Source organism: Andrographis paniculata, unplaced genomic scaffold (assembly GCF_009805555.1).
Source record: "Andrographis paniculata isolate CXL003 unplaced genomic scaffold, ASM980555v1 Contig78END, whole genome shotgun sequence".
Classification (NCBI taxonomy): Eukaryota; Viridiplantae; Streptophyta; class Magnoliopsida; order Lamiales; family Acanthaceae; genus Andrographis; species Andrographis paniculata.
Window position 1 is genome coordinate 2,667,004 of NW_026137615.1, and position 14,361 is coordinate 2,681,364.

General features: G+C 31.4%; 2 protein-coding genes across 3 annotated transcripts; one reads left to right on the forward strand and one right to left on the reverse strand.

Annotated features, from left to right (window-relative positions):
* Positions 1-519: 519 nt before the first annotated feature.
* LOC127239965 (PHD finger protein ALFIN-LIKE 4-like) lies at positions 520-4,328 on the reverse strand. The gene is made up of 5 exons (XM_051258365.1): positions 4,154-4,328; positions 3,871-3,903; positions 2,407-2,635; positions 1,817-1,946; positions 520-1,108 (listed from the first exon to the last, which is right to left on the reverse strand). The coding sequence occupies exons 1-5, from the start codon at positions 4,248-4,250 to the stop codon at positions 860-862; spliced, it is 738 nt and encodes a 245-aa protein (XP_051114322.1). The 5' UTR covers positions 4,251-4,328; the 3' UTR covers positions 520-859.
* A 2,267-nt stretch (positions 4,329-6,595) lies between these two features.
* Positions 6,596-14,127, forward strand: LOC127239945 (omega-amidase, chloroplastic-like). Of its 2 annotated transcripts, none has more exons than XM_051258331.1 (10): positions 6,596-6,927; positions 8,060-8,176; positions 9,184-9,408; positions 9,529-9,622; positions 10,497-10,571; positions 11,377-11,455; positions 12,199-12,214; positions 12,374-12,454; positions 12,586-12,663; positions 13,777-14,127. In XM_051258331.1, the coding sequence occupies exons 1-10, from the start codon at positions 6,685-6,687 to the stop codon at positions 13,987-13,989; spliced, it is 1,221 nt and encodes a 406-aa protein (XP_051114288.1). In that variant the 5' UTR covers positions 6,596-6,684; the 3' UTR covers positions 13,990-14,127. The 2 variants fall into 2 exon arrangements, with proteins under 2 accessions (XP_051114288.1, XP_051114289.1); XM_051258332.1 differs by having other exon boundaries at positions 6,598-6,927; positions 12,586-12,668; positions 13,777-14,094.
* Positions 14,128-14,361: the final 234 nt, after the last annotated feature.

Below are 14,361 nucleotides of genomic sequence, written 5' to 3' on the forward strand. Positions count from 1 at the left end.
CCATAGAAAAAAAAAATAATTACAAAAAGTAAAGAAAAATCAAATATTCAACTTAAAATAATATATACTATACTTCCTCCGTTTGCCTCTGAGAGTCACATTTACCTTTTGTATAATTGTATTTAATATTAAAAATAAATGAAAACCTTAGGAAGGTACTATATATTTTTTTTTACACAATTCTGTCACCCAACAATAACAATATTAACCTAAACTGTACCCAAACATATTACACATTCCCCAAAAGAAAAGCCATATTAACATCACCAGAGCAACTAATATACACAATTCATGAAACCAAACAAACTTAAACCCCAAGCTTTCGGTCGCTAATACCGCATATTGTTCGCCTAGTGTGACTTTTTGCAGGGTATTAAGTTCAACTGAAAATTTACCCGGAGCGCACTCGAAAAGCAGAAGCTATGGGTTCCCACATTATTCAAAAAAAAGAAAAAGAAAAACCCAAACTCATTCACCAAATAATATATGCATGCAGATCTTAAAAAACACAGAAAGAGAGACTAAATGCAGCAGTTAATTCTTACTTAAGACCCACAAAAGACACACAAGACTTTTTTGATCAATCCCTCCCTACAAACCCCTAATAAAACCTCCTTTACAGCGAACCAAAGAGTTAAGAACTGTATATATCTAACTACAATAGAACCAACACATAACAACACTACCAACAACCACGACGACAACGATTGTATTTCATACTTCCCTAGAAACGATATAAAAAAAACAATTACACAAAGCAACTACGCACCTTGGTTATAGCTGCAGAATGCAATATATATATAGTAAAAGAGAACGAACCAGCGTAGGTAGGTAGGTAGGTAGGTGGGGTACCGTGAAGTCAAGCACGGGCCCTCTTGTTGCTGCAAGACGGGCATTTGTACTGCTTGATGTGCTCGGCCCTAGCAGGAGTGATCTTCACGCACTTACCATGGAACCACGTCTCGCATACGTCGCAGCAGATCCAGAATTCATCCGTCGCGTAGTTCTCCCCGCATGCCCCGCACAGGGTTTCTCCGTTTTCGTCCTCCTCAAACTCGTCGACAACTGCGTCGTCCTCGTCTTTCGCCTGGGGTTTCGACGCTTTCCCCTAAACATCTCGAAATGTTAGTTGAACTCAACGGTAAAAGAAATTTCCGGGAAATAAATCTTTTCGGAAAAAAAAAAAAAAAAAAAAAACACTAGTGTTTCATACTGTGTTCATATATATATATATATATATGAATAGAACTAGTGTTTTATACATACAAAGCCATGTTGAGTATATTATACTCGTCGTGGCTAGGGCTGTAAACGGGTCGGATCCTATCCGGATCCTAGAGTTCCAGATCCGCCCTTTAATTCGGTTCCCGGATCTGGTTCCGGATCCGTCGGAACCTGAAAATTGTGGACCGGATCCAGCCCAATCGAATTCGGCGTCGGGTCCAATACCCTTAGACCAAATTTAAGATAATCTAGAAAAAATAAAAAAGAAAAACTGCAGGTCTTGCGACTACGTGTCGAGTTTATTTGGATGAAATGAATTAGGACAGGAATGTTAAATTTATAAAATATGATATAAATATTTAATTATGTAATAGAATATATAATTATATAATAAATAATAATATATAATATATAGTACCGGTTCCGGATCCGGTACCATATAATACGGATCCGGGTTTTAATTGAGTTCCGAATCCGTAAAATTTATATCGGATCCGGTCCGGAACGGACCAAATTGACAGCCCTAGTCGTGGTTAAGCAAAACAAAAGGTTAAAATAAAAATATATAAACCCTAAACCCTAATTCCTTTACCGATTTTGATTTGGATCTCCCGCCGCTATGGTTTGAGACAGATGACTTGTCCTTCACTTGCTTCTTTGCAACTCCAGACACAACTTCAAAAATTGTTGGAAGATCGTTTATCATATTGAATAGGCGTTTTCTGCATCCATTACAGAAAAAACAGTGAAGCAAAACCAAACCTCGTACCCGAGAAATCAACCTAGGTATCTTACTATAAGACATAAAATAGGCAAATTTACGCTACCAAATCCGTAATATTCAAAAAAGATAAAAAAAATAAATACACTACAAAAAATATTTGATTGAAGAGTACATTTTCTTAACCCACAAGAAACACCGTTAGAACATGTCCTAAATTCTTCTTGTACCTAAGGAGATTAAACTGATTTTGAGTACATAGAAGTGTTTTCGACCAGAAAGATACCAATGTGTTAATATTTTAAACACAGTTTAAAGCTCAGATTTGTTGAATAACAAAAACAGTCGGGGAAAAGAGATGTGAATGAAACATGGAGAACGGTTAAATTTTCACTATGAAGGGAAAAATGAAGAAATTAAGATGAAACGATCTTCAAAGATCATAACTTACAAAAGGCTACCTGTCAGCTTTATCGAAACCAAATCTCGCGCCATAATAGAATGCAACTGAGAGTAACCATACATCACTGTGTACAGCAACAAGTGCCAACCAGTCCTTTACTTCCATTCCATCCCTTGCAAAGTTTATACCTAAAACAGGTTCTGGAAGCTCCGATGGAACCTCCTCAGCAGGTAAATTAACTTCCCACTGCTCGTTAGGAAATCCATAGAGACAGAGATTTTCTTTCTCTGAAAATTTTCAAGATGTGGCATCGTTAAAGTTTCGAATACTGTTTCAGTGCCTTTAGATGTAAGTATCTTGAATTCAAATATTACTGAAACACCAACATTACACTTTGTTATGGACTTTATTGAATGACTGAAAGCATAGATTGTACAAAATGAAACTCAAACATGGCATTGAAAAACAATAATTTACACACAGAATCTCATATGTAACACTTCAAAAATCAAAACTTGTACAGACTACAAATCAAACAAATACAATTTGATGTACATTTGCTATTAGCAACTTGTCCAAGTTACAGATCAAAATAGTTTACCATTATAATATTACTGAAAGTAGGGCTGTGTTATTTTTATTTTATTTTTTTTCTCATCTTTTGATTATTCAATCTAATATCTTTCCTCCAAAAATTTCATATCCAACTTCCATTTTCCATACAAAACAACATATCCAACAACTATTTTCACCTATAAAACATCAATATACAAAACAAAAACAAAAGACTACAACCTACATTTGCATTTACTAGAAACCACTATATGCATGTGAGTACAAGTTTCATTAGTTACTTTCATGCACATTTCAGTTAAAAAGATAAATTTCCATTTATTCTCTCAGGGCATGGAGAGTAAAGAGATTTCCAATTGATTCCAATTCTAATTAAATGGGAACCAAACATTAGATAATATTATCAAAATGATATAATTAATAAATGCATTCCAGCACTGCCACTTACAAAAATGAAATCATTACCACTACATTATTCAATTATTAAAGCACTTCCATTCACTTCCTTCAGAATTGGGTTTGTTATAATGTTCTCAATACCATACCCCCAATTGTAGTTTCCTTGTGACTCTCAGATACATAAATTTTTTCATCGAACTTATTTTTATAAAAGATAATACTAATTCATTCATACTATTATCCATTCACCCAAGTGAAGAATCAAATTCAACAACGGACGGAGTTCAAAAAGTCTGCACAACAATCTCTATACATTAAATCAACAGCTTAGAATAGCATCCGAACATCCAACAAAAAGGTACCCATACAATGACAAGTTGGATATAAATCCCCGTCTAATCACTTAATTAAGCCAATGAAACCTCCAAACTCCATAAATCAGTAGCAGCATAATCCAGAATGTTCAAAGTCATGCACCGATAAACTCAAAATTACATTCGCAAGCGGAAATTCGCACCGAAACAGGAAACCTAATCTAAAAAACACTTACCAGGATCGCACTTCCGGAAAAATTCTTCAACGTCTGAAAAAAAGGACAACAAAAACAACAAATAAGCCCAACACTAACCAAAAAAACAAAACAAAAAACAAAAACATAAAACCAAGGCACCAGAATGCATTTCAATCGCAAAAATCGAACCCTAAAACAAGCAAAAACACTAGAATAGCCAAAATTTCACAAACAGAGTGGCTAAAACACACTCGAACTGCCAAAATTAGCAAAGACAAGTACCAAAAACCGTGAAAAATCCAAAACCGCAAAAATAATTCACCGGTAGTGAGCGCTTTGATCAAGGCGTTCCTCCTCCCCATATAATCCTTAAATATATCTTCTCCGGTGGCCGGAGTATTGTAGGCGACTCTATCCATGGCGCCTCCTCCACGAACACGCCGCAGTTGGTTCTTCTCAGTGGTGGTTTTGAAATTAACTGCGATTGAGAGAGTCGTGGTAAGGTCAAAAAACATAATATACTGATACTAAGAGGCACAGTCACGGCTCGGGGGTAAAGATGGAATTCCCTTATTTAGCAGGGGTAATTTCGGAACTTCGAGTAGGGTGTCCGGAAAATAGTGCCTTTATTTCTGCCACTCCTAATATTATCACATATTTAGGTGTGTTTCTCAGCAATTGAATTTTAAATTCATTATTTATTTTATTTTATTTTTTAAAAAATATTAAATTAAATATTTATTTTTTATTTTATATATTATACAAAAATTAATTTTATATTTAAAACATTATATAATTATTAAAATTTAAAATTTTTACTATTTAAATTTCGATTCAAAATTTAAATACCCAAACAAACACACCTTGTTTTGGAGCTTCAGATGATTTCTAGTGTTTTTTTATTATTTAAAAAATAAATCAATTGTTTAATTTTTAATAGTATAATAAAAATTAATTTTATAATTAAAATATTATTTTAATATTTATTTGTATTACATTGAAATTTAATTTAAACTTTTATTATTTAAAATTCAAATTTTGAACAAACACACTTTGGGTTCTTTTATGATGTAATTCTAACCATGGTCTCGAAAGATTCTGCAATATTTTCAAAATATTTCTTTTCCTGTCTTATCTATGTATATGCTTTTTTTTTTTAATAAAATTTTAGAAATATTAGTATTATATTGGAATGTGGTATTAATAAAGCAAAAAAAATAAATAAATAAATTTAGTATTATGTGATATAAAAATAATAATATTTGTATAATATATTGTAAGTTGTAAAAATAGTTTTAATATTAGTAAAAATACAATTACCACAAAAAGATAATTTGTTATGAGATGAACAAAAATAAAAAAATAGATAAATTATTACGAGTATAAAACAATTAAATACACTTAATTTTTATCATATATCTGATTTCATCAAATCATTTAAATAAAAATAAATAAATATATATTACATATTTTTTTCTCATTATATCACCTAATATTTTCAAAATAGGAAATATAATTTTTTTTAAAAAAAAATACACACCCACAAAAAATGAACATACCCAATTTATTTTGTTTATTTTTCAATTATTAAAATACATATTTATGTCTATTTTCAGTAAATATGAACAATACATACTAAAAAAAATTCTCTAACTTCCAATTGTTTACATCAATACCATCTCACCTTCCAAAATTATGTCATTAGAAAGAAAGTGATATAATTTTGGTTATTGAAAAATGTGTAGTTATTATGAAATATTTATTTTTATTATTTTTTAATTTAAAAATAATTTTTATTGAAAGATGTAAGGGTGTGTTTGTTAGAGGGATTTTTTTTTTCAAAAATTACTATTAATTAATTTTTTTTCCTAAAAAATCAAATAAAATATCTATTATTTATTATTATAGTATAATAAAAATTAATTTTAAATTTAAAACATAAAACATGGTATCAACATTTATTTATATCACACTATACCACTATTCTAATTCAAAATTATTATATTCAAATTATAACTCAAAATCCAAACCCCTAAGGCCATATCCAACCCATCAACTCCATTTATTCAGTTTTAATTCCAAATACGCAGTTGTTACAGTAATTTTATTCCAACTATAACTCCATTTTTTACTGTTATCCTTCAAATATTCAATTTTTTTATTATTTTAAACAACTTTTTATTTTTATAATTTAAAATAAAATTTTTTAAATTTTTTAAAAATAAAAATTAAATTTAAAAATCAAATCTATAATTTTAAAAATTTTAAAAATTAAAAAAATAAAACAACACAAAAAATTGGCGTTGAATTTGACGTGGCCAATGACGCTAGGTTGAAGATGCTCTAAACAAACACATTCCAAATATATACTCTATTTTTATTAAGAATGATGTAATACTTAAAATAACAGTAGGACAATTTTGGTCCGAAAATGGTACATTTATTTTTTTTGTTAATTTTTAAATATTAATTATTATATAAATATGCATTATAAATTAAAAAAATAATAAAAATATTTATATCAGTATCTTATAATACTAATATAATAATATTTGTGTAAAAAATATATAAATATAAAAATATTTTAATTTAAAGTAAAGATAACGAGAGGAGAGATTATTTTTAAATTATTTTACGTAAAATGTAAAACGTAAAATGACAAAAATACAGGCATACAGCTAAACCAACAGACACAATTTGGATCGGACCCGACAGATTTGGGTCGGGCTGTTTAGGGCACTCTCAAGATTTGAACCCCGACCCGCCCACCATGGCCATCACCAAGGTCAAGCATCGATTTGGGAATTGGGATCAAACCGCAGCAGGCGCAGGCGTCCCCCCAACGCCGTCGAAATGCAGATGATCTCCTCTTCGATAGTCCACTCCTCCGCCTCCGGTCTTCTCCTCCCCAAATTTCGATTCCGTTCTGCATTTTCCCTCTCGAATCTCAGCACTCTCAGTGTCTCCCGCCGCGCTGCCGCGGCGGCTCCGATTTGCGCGGTTCCGTCGGACACAACGACGATGGGGACGGGGTTCAAACCCGAAGAAGCGCGAGTACCGCCGGCCATCTCTCCCCCTGAACCTCCGATCACTAAGGTAGTTTACTTGATATTGGTTAATTACTGTGGGCATCGATTTGTGAGCTGGATTGTGTCAATTGTGCTTCGTGTAGAAAGGAATAGGGTTTCTTGTTAACTGTAGGTTGATTGTGATGGAGATAAGCATGTTTGATACGTCCATGGCTATGGCTTTACTTGTGTGATCTTGACATGGCAAAACTTTGCTTTGTTTACACACACAATTTTCATTTTCTAGTTTTAGAGTTTTTGAAAATTTTAGAAATAATAAAAACTTCAAAGTATGTGATGCGATGTTTTGTAGGTGAATGTAAATTCGATAATTCAAGAGGGTATAATTAGTAAATAATTAAGAATGTATTATTAAAAAGTAATTATTGTATAATAAAATTAATTTTAAATTAAGATTAAGATAATATATTAGTTTAATTAAAATTAAAAAAATTTATAAATTTATAAATTTAAAATGAGATTAAAATGTATAATTCACTGAACAAGTGGGACTGAAAAGTAGAAAGGTAGACATGGTAAGTGAGACAGAGGGAGGTCGAACCCTTGTAGGGTACGATGTTTTTGAGGAAAAAAAACCCTATGAATGAATAGGGTCAAAATTGATCTGAAAATATATGTAATTAGAGATTTTTGGGGTATTTTGAATTTATTACTAGTTTTTTAATGGAAAAGGGTTTTTTGACATGAAGTTTTCAATGGAAAATAATGGATATAACTTTTTGGATGAACAAGAGGTCTAATATGATTTTTATTTTTAAAAAAGAGAAAATTAGGTATTACTTGTGAAGATTTGAATGGAAAATATGTTTTCAACATTGTATTTTGAATGAAAAATAGTTTTTAGAGTGGATTTTTTTAATGGGGAAATTATTTTACTATTTGCAAATTAAACTCCCAAATTATGTGGTATAGAAAAAGCTTAAACTATTCCTCAATTTTCACATTTCACTCTAGAATTCATCCTTAGCTGCAGGCTTTGTTGTTGTTGTTGTTGTTTAGTTATTTATTTCCGCGGCTTGGTTACTTAAAAAGTTACTTTTCCAACTCTATAAATGTCGTAAATATATGATTGCTGTGATATTTTCAAGGGTGTTCACGTTGTATATTGAAGTTCGCTAACTTTGGGCATTTTGTTTCAGTTCAATATCGCACTTTGTCAGTTGTCAGTGACCCCGGACAAGGAAAGAAACATTGCTCATGCTCGCCAATTTATTGAAAAAGCAGCAAAGAAGAATGCTCAACTGATTCTTCTTCCTGTAAGTGAGTTATATGTGAATTTACTCGTAGCACTTGGGTTCGTATTGTCTGTTTTTTTTTGTCCTATACTTATCGTGATCTAATTTGGAGTCTCTCCTATAGTTTTAAAAATTTTCAATTCTGATTGCAAGAAAAGAGTCAGATGTATATGATTCGTTAGGTGGCTGTGTTCTTCAAATTATTACCTTTCCTGTAAGTAAGTTTCACCAGTCTCGACATTTTCAATGTGTAATAGATTAATCATGATTGTTGATTTTCAAATAAGCACTTGTGTGGTTTGTTGTGTTTTTTACTATTCTCAATATGAAATACTCCCTTTCGCTTGCCAAAATTATGCCAATGGTTCTTTTTTGGTTGTCCGCTAATTTATGCATAGTCTTTATTCACTCACAATTTTATGTATCTCTACTTTAAGAAATAAATCTCCCTTTGTCCATCAAATCTATATCTATTTTCCTTTTTTTGTCCACAAACAATTTGTACTTTCTATTTATAGCAAATAACTCTTACACACTCTTCAACATTCTACTTATTTACATATATACCACAAATATATGCCACAAATATTTACACATTCAATCTCTTGAAAAAAATTTCAAATCATTAACTCACTCATAAAGGTTTCGAAATACCTTTACATTATATCACAATAAACCAATATAATAGTATATTAATTAAAATCTGTATTCAGCTCGTGTGAGCATTTTTTTTTGGACAGATGGAGTAACCATTTTCCTACTATTTTTTCTATTTACTCAATTATGGTTTTAACACCCTTGCTTTATTTTTTATCTTCTCAACTTTTATATTAAAATATCATTATTTCTATCTTTATGTCCAAACAAACCCACATAATTTTTCCGGACGGAGGAAGTACTAAATTTATGTCATCATCTCTCTTTGATTTCAAGAAATATGGAATAGTCTTTGTGCCCATGCAAACCCGTGTGATTTTTCTGGACGGAGGGAGCACCAAATTCATGGCGCCATTTCTCTTTGAGTTCAGGAAATATGGAATAGTCCGTATTCAAATGACTGTTTTCCGCTGTATGCTGAGGATATTGATGCGGGAGGTGATGCATCTCCATCAACGGCAATGTTGTCTGAACTTGCAAAAACCTTAAAGATTACAATTGTTGGTGGGTCCATACCAGAAAGAAGTGGTGATAAAATTTATAATACATGTTGTGTCTTTGGAACTGACGGAAAGCTTAAGGCTAAGCACAGGAAGGTATATCAATCTTTCATCATCGAAAAAAAAATAAAAATAGATAAATCTTCTGACTGCCGTTTGAACAGTGTGCTCTTGTGTGGTCTCAGGTGATTTATAACCTTTTCTTTGCTTTTACAGATCCATCTCTTCGATATTGATATACCTGGTCAAATGACCTTTAAAGAATCAGAGACTCTCGCAGCAGGGGTAACGCCAACCATTGTGGATACAGGTGCTATTTACTTTCTTGCTAAAGATTTTTGTACAATTGCAATTCCATAGATTGTCATGATTCTGTGTGTTCTTATTGTTGTTTATTTATTTCATATTTAAATTAAACAGAAGAATAACGTGTTCGATGCACTGTGATTTTGGTTATTATAATTTTGGATAATTTTAGCTTTATTGTCTCTGAGGCCCTGTTTGGTTTGACGGATTTGGATTTTAGGGCATATTTTAAATGAAAAGATTTGAGTTACTTCGGAGTAGAAATGTTTTACAATTTAAATATGTTGTAGTATGAACCATTGAAATGACTTGGTATTAAAAAGTATTTAAAATCCACTGTTGACTTCATAGATTTGAACTCCATTGTATTCCCAAATGAGTGAAATGAATTTAAACAAGCCATTTGAATCAATTTAGTTCGAATCACCTCAACCAAACAGGGCCTCAAAGAATTTTCAAATCTTTTGTCGTGAGATTATTTTTGCAGTTATACTATTATATGTAATGTTTGTTCAACTGTAATTCTGTATCATTGCAAATTTCTAATTGTTGTGTGAACCCGCATTTGTTTAATCTCAACCCAAAATATTGTCAGCTCGTTAAGTAATGTCATCTTCGTATTATCAAATTTTATTTGAGTTGATTGAAAGCTCGTGTGAGAGAAACCTTCAGTTGATATGAAAGAAATTCTCCGGCTATTATTTGGTATGCAGCCATCAGTTCAGTGATGAATTATGTTATTATGTGTTCTTGGCTATGGCTTATTGACAGCTTCCTACTTAAGCAACCTGATAAAAATAATCATTTCTTGCTTTCATATTGCTGAAATTTTAATACCACACTGTTAACTTTTGCACCTGATGACTATATCCATGCAGATGTTGGGCGAATTGGAATAGGTATTTGTTATGATATTCGATTTCAAGAGCTAGCTGCTATATATGCTGCCAGAGGTATGTTACTCTAATTCAGGGTAAGGTTAACATTATATTCAAAATATCATATCCAAAACCTTAAGAAATTAAGTTTCATTCTTATTTCTTTTGATTACACCAAACCCTACATAATATACAATAAATATTCAAAATACCTAAAAAGCCCTACATTATTCTAAATACAAACAATGGACCAATATAAATATATCTAGCAAACCTGCATACATCACACTAACACCTATTTTCCATTCATATACTTTACCATTTCCAAAATATTTCAAAACACCAAAACATATCTAAATAAAGCTAAGTTTTGGTTCTCTTTGAGTTTTTTTACTATATATTTCACCGTTTCCAGTAAAAACGTATCAATTTTTCATGAAAGATATTACATTCAACAATTATTTCATCTAAAAAAAAAAAAAACCAAAAACCGAAACACGTAAAAGAACAAAATGCAATGCAGCAATATCTCATTAGCTTTTAAGTATCAAATATCAACGATTCCATTCAATTGACATAAAACTTAAAGTATCAATGCTGCTTTTGATATTTCTGGAGTAATTAAATATGGAATCTGTGCTGTATTGTAATAAGCCATTAATGTTTAGTGAATTTCTAATTATACAAAATAACTTTTACAAGTGTACTTTTTCCTCAGGTCCTTATATCTAAACCTTTTTATTCACCGTATCAAACGGTTCTTGAACTTTGTCTGTAACCTTACTTGCTTATTCATAGCTTAAATTTCTAAGAATTTAGAAAGGCAATTATTATATGAGCTTGAGGATTCCAAGACGAGTCATTTGTTCTTTATATTTAGGTGCACACTTGCTCTGTTACCCTGGGGCCTTCAACATGACTACTGGTCCTCTTCATTGGGAGTTATTGCAGCGAGCCAGGTAATGAAACGATTTCCCAGCTCTTAATCTTGCTATCAAACTTTTAGGTATTGTGAAATTAATTTTTGTTCGTCTTGAGCTCTGTTCTTTTTGAGGTTTTTGTCAGTTTATTTACTAATACAATCATCATGATTTTCTATAAAAATACTCTAGTTACTATTACAAAACATCGCATTCAGTATTTAAAATACAACAACACAAACCACATATACAAACACACCTTGGTGTTTTGGTATGTTTTGGGAATAGTAAAATTTTAAATTAAAGGTTGTTTAATTTGACATAAGTAGGTATTATGTTTTGAATGAAATATAAATTATATATAATACCCCTTCTGTCCAACTCAATTTATGTATTTGTGTTTTTGTAGTATTTTATTGATTAGTGAGAGTGTAGAGGATGGTTTTGATAGTACAAAGAAAATGGATATTTTTGTAAAAATTAAGAATATTTTGGTATTTGTATATGAGTTACTTTTACTCCAATAGAAAAATGATTCTTTTGAGTGGGACAAACGAAAATAGCAAATAATACTTTTAGGATAAAGGGAGTTTATATTAAATGAAAAATAAATATATGATGTAATGGTTTTGGAGGGGGGGGGGGGAATAAGTTAGCTTAAATGTATGATGATAATGGGGTTGTGAAAACACAACCAAACAAAATGTGCGTAGAAACTACATATAAATGGTATAATTTCCCCTGTATCAGCTGATGAACTGAATGGTCTTCTTAATTTCCAGGGCAGCGGACTCTCAGGTACTTACCTACATATTTATCTTATTGTAAATGACATATCTGCCTCTAAATATATCGAGTAAACTGTGGCATCTTAGGTAGGAAACTGCTGTGAAAATTTCATTAAACCAAAAAATACGAATATCTATACTTTATGGGTTGCTTCGACTTATGTGACAGCTGTTTGTAGCAACTTGTTCACCGGCTAGAGACACCGGTTCAAGCTATGTGGCGTGGGGACATTCAACTCTTGTAGGGCCGGTAAGTTCACATTTCAGTTAGGCCAGCATTTTCACCTACAATTCTTCTATGATTTTGATTTATTGACCTATTGACATTCTGAATTTTTTGAATTATGGCTGAGAAATAACTGGACGGACTAATGCTTGCAGTTCGGCCAAGTTTTAGCGACCACAGAGCACGAAGAGGCGGTAATCATAGCCGAGATTGATTATTCCGTTATCGAGCAAGTAAGGTATGAATAGCATGCTTTCGATATTCACTAATGTGTATCCAATACTCAATAGATTAATCACAATTTAGGCTCTGTTTTTGGTACTTTGAATTTTGAAAAAAAAAAATCGGAATAGTAAAAAGTTGATATAACGGCTCTCTTCACGCAACTTTTTTAAATGGATTGATTTTTTATTATGGTATGAGAAATTGTGTTAAGAGTATAAAATGTATTATTTCAAATTGAATATTTGACTTTTTGTAACGGGTATTTGAAGTTTTTTTTTTTTTTTTTTTTTTACTATTGTAAAAAGATTTTTGTCTTGTTTTTTACTCTCCATCCCAAAAGTATAGTCTTATTGTGTTGGACACGAGATTTAAGGAATATTGATATTATATTAGTAGTTGGTAAAAAGTAAGGTAAATGACTTTTTTGCCCTTGTGAGTATATTAGTGTAACAAGTAGTGGCAATTGTGTAATAATAATGAAAAAGTAAGGATAGTTTTACGGTGATACGATTATTTATGGAAATTAGACTATTGTTTTGGGACGGACAAAAATGGAGTATTATTTTTAGAGAATCGCAATTGAAAAATAGCGTTGGAAAAACAAAATGAATGTTTTGTGAGAGAACAAATCTATTTGATGTAAAATACTCCCTCCCTCCAGCTACAAAGTATACATATTTCTATTTTGAGACGTCTAATTACAAAGTAATCATTTCATTAAATACCTCATTTTTTTTCACAATACCTTTACTTTATATCACATTGTTATTTTTATACCAAAAAATAAGGGCAAAATTGTCATTACACTACTTTTATTTATCTACTGTATTTAAAATACTATTATTTCTTAAACTCCGTGCCAAAAGTAAATATATACTTCTTGCTTGGATGGAGGGAGTATTATTTTAATAATTCTTGTAGATGAATAGTGCCAAAAACTTCTATGTAAGCCTGTGTATGTTTTTGGACCGAAAACATAGTTTTCGCTATAAAAACATAATTTTCATTGTGTAAATAAAGATGAAAACATAAGTGAACACATTTTACATTTTATTCTACCCGAGCCGACCAAATCTCATTGATCCAAACCATTTTTCGACCCATTTGTTTTGGCAATGCAGGAAATTCCTTCCATGTCAGATTCAGCGCCGGGGGGATCTCTACCAGCTAGTCGATGTCCAGAGGCTGGATTCCACGTGCGCCAACTAAAGGATTTCTTATTTGCTCGGGGGGGAAGAAGATGTCAAAAGCGCAAAATATCGTCATCGATCCAACCACTTCTACACAGCTCGGCTCGACTCGATTCCGGTGAGTGTCGAATTCCCTCTCCATGATTGTTGGCTTTGTTTTGTTGAGAGAGAGATGAGATTGAGATTGAGATTCGGCTTAGAAATGGAACCATGGATAGATGGTTGCAATAAAAATTATTATTATTTTTATCTTCTATAAATAACAAAAATGGTTTGTGGGCTTATGCTATGTGTCGCATTATATTTAAATAAGCATATAGGTTGGTTTTAAATTACACTAGCCTAAATGGACACATTTTTCAATTGAAGTTATCTGTATTTTTATTAATAATATACTATTTCCGTTTCGAAATAATAGTCTCATTTGGTTCAACATAAGATTTAAGAAATAATAATTTTATATTGAAAGTAATATAAAGTCAATAGTAAAAGATTAAAATATTGTATAAAAAATAA